The sequence below is a fragment of the Carassius gibelio genome, chromosome A15 (genome assembly GCF_023724105.1).
Source record: "Carassius gibelio isolate Cgi1373 ecotype wild population from Czech Republic chromosome A15, carGib1.2-hapl.c, whole genome shotgun sequence".
Classification (NCBI taxonomy): Eukaryota; Metazoa; Chordata; class Actinopteri; order Cypriniformes; family Cyprinidae; genus Carassius; species Carassius gibelio.
This window is the reverse complement of record NC_068385.1, coordinates 8,437,746-8,443,745: the sequence shown is the minus strand read 5'-3', so window position 1 is coordinate 8,443,745 and position 6,000 is coordinate 8,437,746. Positions and strand designations below refer to the sequence as shown.

The window sequence follows — 6,000 nt, the reverse complement described above, 5'->3', positions numbered from 1 at the left end:
ATTGTAAGTGGATATTGTTCTGTTTTTAGTAAGAGAACTTGTGTTTACACTTACACTTGTTGATTAATTAATATTCATGAGCCAAGCATTCGCTAATTCTAATGCATACATAGCGCTGTCTGTCTTTCAGCCAATCAGCTTGGCCGAACGTAACGTCACGTAAATGAATATTAATGAGGCACGTCCTGCCACAAGCATCAGCTGTTCTGTCGCTGTGGGTGGATCCCTGTGAAACACTGATGTTGATGATAAATTAATACTGCTGTCATCTCGATCAGATCACATTCACTGCTTCATCATGGACTTCGATCTGGGCTCAGGTAAGCAGATGCAGAAAACACACATTACTTGATTTCTGTAAGAGAGAAACTTTATTCCTATTTTTGACCAGCTGCTGAGGGTGATGAGGTGAAGAAGCAGGAGGGCAGCGAGGTGGAGGGGATCTTTGGGTTTGGAAAAAAGGATAAAGATAAAGACCAGGAAGAGAAAGAGAAAGATAAAGAGTGCAAGGATAAGGGCAAGGACAAAGAGAGTGACAAGGCAAAGGTAAGAATATTTGATCATGATAGTGAATGAAAGTTTTACCTATACAAAAAAAAAAATATTAATAATTGTTTCTGTGTGAAATTTCATAATGTTATTGTTAGTTTAATTTTATATTGATTTTAATACTAAAAACTTGTCGCATATACACATAAACATATAGATTAAAATTATTGCCAGGGATAAAAAAGTATCAGATTTTGCATAAAACTTAAATATAGAAAATTTTAATAATTCAAATTCAAATTTAAATAAAAATGACAATTTTATAAACAAACTAACAAAATAAATTTATGAATAAAAACTATATCATTGATACTACATAAATCCATCTCAGTGTTAATAATCAGATTTTCCTATTAAATCAAAAAGTTTGCTGTGATCTTTAGTTTTTTTTAACCCCTTCCACTCCAAACACTTTTCATTTAAAGCCACGTTTCGGTCTCCTGAAGTGTGTGTATAATCCGATTACAGAAGGAAAATGGATTGCGAATGGTGTTTTTTTGTGTTGAACCCGGAAGACTCCTTTGAAGAGCTCAGAAATGTTGTTTAGCCCTCGAGGGGTTAATAATAACGTAAAATGAGAGATGTTACTACACGCCGGTTTATAGAATGTGATGCATGATCCGGTTTTATGAACACTTTTACAGAGTGATTGCAAAGAAAAGGAAAAAGACAAAGAGTGCAAAGACAAAGAGACGGACAAGTGCAAAGACAAGGAAAAGAAGAAGAATAAAGAGCACAGAAAGGAGCACGGTCATGGACACGGTCACGGACGTGGACGCGGACGTGGACGTGGACACGGACACAGATCGTCCTCTTCATCCAGTGATGAGGTAACTTTGTGCTTTTGCTTTGAATTAAGAATCACTTAATCAAAACACGCCTTTACTGATTCTGAAGGTTTTTTGGGACACAGGAGATCTAAACCGTATGATTTTTAGTGCAGTTTGGTGTCAAAGTTTCCATTAAGAGCTGGTCGTTCTTTATTTAATTAACTCTAAGGATGGTGTTTCCCAAACCCGTCTGCTCTTGAGGTGTGGTGCACACTTACAGATGTAAAGATGCACTAGGACACATGCTTCGTTTAGAGTTCAGAACAAAAGACTCAAATGAATCATTTTGACGAATCGATTGGATCAGCTACGTTGAATGCTATTCTACATAAACACAGTAAACTTTCTTCCTATTTGACTGTATTTTTTTTGCATGAATTATGTTTCGTTTTCCTCACAGTCTCTCATAATGTAACACAACTCTGGCCTGTCTACAAATCTGCTTTAAATCTCCTGGTTAAAGCCGAGTGCTTTCATAGACTGACTGTAGTGGATCCGCCCCTGTAATGCAGACAAACTGGTTTATTTGTTGAAGAGAGGACAGCAAATATGCTTGAAAGATTTATTCGGAAACAAATGCATGACCAAAAATCATAGTTAAATGTATGAGCGGTGTTTCTCAAATCATTTCTGTAAAGCACTTTATCTATATTATTATTATTATTAGTTATATTTATTCTGTTAGAGCAAGGACTATTAGATATGATGTTTTTTATATAGAAAACCATAAGTTGACGTTGTTCTCTCTGTGTTTGCAGAACTAAAGCTGAAGACGGAGGACATGAGCGTGACTGGGGCAAGTTGTCACATGGGGGAAATGCCTTAAGGGCTTTATCTCAGTAAAAATACAGTACATGCACGTAAAAAATCAAATTGCAGAAATTAATGCATACAAATACAGTGTTTTATATGTTGTTTCTAAACACCTAGTTGTATTATTTTTCTTAAATTAGGATAATATATTTTATGAATTCTGTCCTACAAATTAAAATTCCAGTTCTATTATATTTTAATAAAAAAATGCAAGCTGTAACATGTTTTTTTTTTATGTCTATGACTTTTTTTTCTCACATATTTTTTCCAGTTCGTTAAATAGCCTGTAGTACATTTTTGATATTATATTATGGAAAACGTATCTATGTCAGTTAGTATGTCATATTATAAAAAAAGTTTTACTCATAACAGATTTATCCCTTATACTGTGACAACATGCCCCGCTAAAGGTCAACATGTCAGCAGAACATGTTTAATTTGTGACTGTTTTTGATAAGATGACAGAAAACGGACCTTTTTTTAAATAAACTCAAAGAAAATAAACTTTGTTGGTACAAAAAGTCAACATGGACTCTTTTATTTACAGTACACGCTATATTGAACATACTGTAAAATGCTTTATTTTTATTATTTATTATTATTTTAGAATAATATGATGATCCCATGTGATGTGTGCATTTTTTATAATAATATTATATTAATAATTATTATATTATTTTTATAATAATATAATATACTTAATTTTAAAAATAGACTATAATTAACAGACTATATTATTACATAATAAACCCTAACACCGCGTCGCATACAGTATATAGGCGTGGATTTATTGATTTTGAAGTAGGAGTGGAGAACAGATACTTCCGACCATAGACATATAAATACCTAGACGCCTCATTGGCCGCTTTGAGCCGTTGCCGCGATACGTCACCGCGTCCGCCATGTTAGTGAGGGCAAGACTGCCTTAAAACAAATGAAAGTAAACGGGGGAGCTGCGGTTTTTACTGAATAAAAACACCATAACGTTCTCACTTACCAACCAATTTCAGAGGTTAAAAAACAGTTTAAAAAAACTTTGCCTCCAGTTGTTTAGTAAGGTTTGGAAAATGATTAATTGAAAGCTCACATTTGTCTCACTTGATGATTTCGTAGATTTTTTCGGTTTACAAATCTGCTAATTTAGTATAACTGTGACATATTCATGTAATGTAATTTGAATGTACATTACATGATATGTAGTTGTTTTATTGCTTTCTCTGTGTTCAATCGCAAAAAAAAAATTTTCTCTCTTACTTGTGTCTCAGGTCAGAACACAGCCCATTCCCTTTGAAGTACTGGGATAAAACCTAAATAATACATCTTTAAACACTAATAATTTACTATCGTTGAGAAAATTTAATAAAACAAGTAAATAAGTAAATAATAACACATGTAACTGATGAGGCTATGGATCCAGTGAAAATGAAAATATGCACTGATACAGTGCACAGTAGAAATATAGTAAAAGTGATATTTTATATTAAAAAGTATATGTAGTACAACTTAAAGTAAAGTGAATAATATGAAAAGCGAGTACAACGATACAATAACATATGAGATATAATAGATTTATTAAATTCTATGTATAATATGAATAATACCATAATAAATAACTGAACAACAATAGGTTAATAATAGCAAGAAGAATATGTAACATAAAGGGTGGAATAATACAGAATAGATAAAAATGAAGAATACATTAATAGTAAAATAAAGAGTAAAATAAAAAACTTGAAATGTAATTTTAAAATAGGCTACTTATTATTAATCAAATTAAGACACAACTAATGACACAACACAAAAATATTGTGGTTCCAAATTGTGTTTAATTAATGAGCTCCTTAAGTATAATATATACATGTACTCACACACACATATAACATCCTCTGAATCAATATCAGCTCAAGAAACACATTTTATTTAAGTTTTCAGTTCTGCCTTTCTCTGGGAATTGGTTTATTTGTGAAGACAAAACCTGACTAATAAACATTAATTCCCCGCCGCTTCCCTCAAGATTTTCTATTTTATTCAATTAATGAGTCAAATAATGTAAAGTACTTGACGATGCTTGACATTTTGATCTATAATGCACATTAAACACACTCATGCAGAAAACACACATTTTGAAACAGTGGTTTGTTTTTCCATGTATGTTGGGCGGCACTTCGGAGCCTGTTCGCGACTCGGTTGATTCAGATCGGCAATTCGGAGCCTGTTCGCGACTCGGTTGATTCAGATCGGCAATTCGGAGCCTGTTCGCGACTCGGTTGATTCAGATCGGCAATTCGGAGCCTGTTCGCGACTCGGTTGATTCAGATCGGCACTTCGGAGCCTGTTCGCGACTCGGTTGATTCAGATCGGCACTTCGGAGCCTGTTCGCGACTCGGTTGATTCAGATCGGCACTTCGGAGCCTGTTCGCGACTCTGTTGATTCAGATCGGCAATTCGGAGCCTGTTCGCGACTCTGTTGATTCAGATCGGCAATTCGGAGCCTGTTCGCGACTCTGTTGATTCAGATCGGCAATTCGGAGCCTGTTCGCGACTCGGTTGATTCAGATCGGCACTTCGGAGCCTGTTCGCGACTCGGTTGATTCAGATCGGCAATTCGGAGCCTGTTCGCGACTCTGTTGATTCAGATCGGCAATTCGGAGCCTGTTCGCGACTCTGTTGATTCAGATCGGCACTTCGGAGCCTGTTCGCGACTCTGTTGATTCAGATCGGCAATTCGGAGCCTGTTCGCGACTCTGTTGATTCAGATCGGCAATTCGGAGCCTGTTCGCGACTCTGTTGATTCAGATCGGCAATTCGGAGCCTGTTCGCGACTCGGTTGATTCAGATCGGCACTTCGGAGCCTGTTCGCGACTCTGTTGATTCAGATCGGCAATTCGGAGCCTGTTCGCGACTCTGTTGATTCAGATCGGCAATTCGGAGCCTGTTCGCGACTCGGTTGATTCAGATCGGCACTTCGGAGCCTGTTCGCGACTCGGTTGATTCAGATCGGCAATTCGGAGCCTGTTCGCGACTCTGTTGATTCAGATCGGCAATTCGGAGCCTGTTCGCGACTCTGTTGATTCAGATCGGCACTTCGGAGCCTGTTCGCGACTCGGTTGATTCAGATCGGGACTTCGGAGCCTGTTCGCGACTCGGTTGATTCAGATCGGCACTTCGGAGCCTGTTTTTATTATCGTGTGACGGTTTGTAGGTGTCCAATCTGTCGATGAGTCAGGGGCATGTTCAATTTCAAAACGGTGCGCAACATTTTGCTAGGGTTTCCGTGATGAACGTCATGTTTCCTGGAAACGGCGTGCACCGGTGTTCGACGGGGTTTGAGAATGAGATGCGTTTTCTCTTGTTTGGTGGGTGTGTCAGAACTGCAGTCCAATCAGCAGCAACATGTATACAAAGCACGCGGTCTTAAAGTGAACTCGCACAATGGCTTCAAGGAAAATAATGTACAAATGTGTTCGTTGCAGTTCGGTATACGCAACAACTGAGGATATTAGAAGACATGTTTGTCGTAAGTTTTATTGTAAAAATATAGGATATCAACATAATGATGTAGTTTTTTATATTTTTAGCTTCATTGGAAGTGTATGACATTTGGTATAGAAATAAACAGTGGTAATTAAGTGCTTTTCCTAAAAATGAGAAGGAAAATACAGGGTATTAAAACCGTATGAACTACAAATAAAGTCAGTATGTGAGGCTTAATAGATGTGTTTTAATCTGAATTAGGTAAGGAAACACAAAGAACAGTGTGTTCAACGCATCACCGTTTCTGTTTAAAAAACGTTGTGCAACGTTTTGT

General features: G+C 36.8%; 1 protein-coding gene across 1 annotated transcript; it reads left to right on the top strand.

Moving 5' to 3' along the window:
* Positions 1-200: 200 nt before the first annotated feature.
* On the top strand, positions 201-2,718 carry LOC128029521 (splicing regulatory glutamine/lysine-rich protein 1-like). The gene is made up of 4 exons (XM_052617344.1): positions 201-320; positions 392-546; positions 1,194-1,379; positions 2,138-2,718. Exons 1-4 carry the CDS (start codon positions 299-301, stop codon positions 2,141-2,143), a joined length of 369 nt encoding a protein of 122 aa, XP_052473304.1. The 5' UTR covers positions 201-298; the 3' UTR covers positions 2,144-2,718.
* Positions 2,719-6,000: the final 3,282 nt, after the last annotated feature.

Coding starts and splice junctions, on each gene's coding strand:
- LOC128029521 (XM_052617344.1), top strand. CDS start 299: ATGGACTTCGATCTGGGCTCAG. Junction 321..391: donor GGACTTCGATCTGGGCTCAG/GTAAGCAGATGC, acceptor ATTTTTGACCAG/CTGCTGAGGGTGATGAGGTG. Junction 547..1,193: donor AAGAGAGTGACAAGGCAAAG/GTAAGAATATTT, acceptor ACACTTTTACAG/AGTGATTGCAAAGAAAAGGA.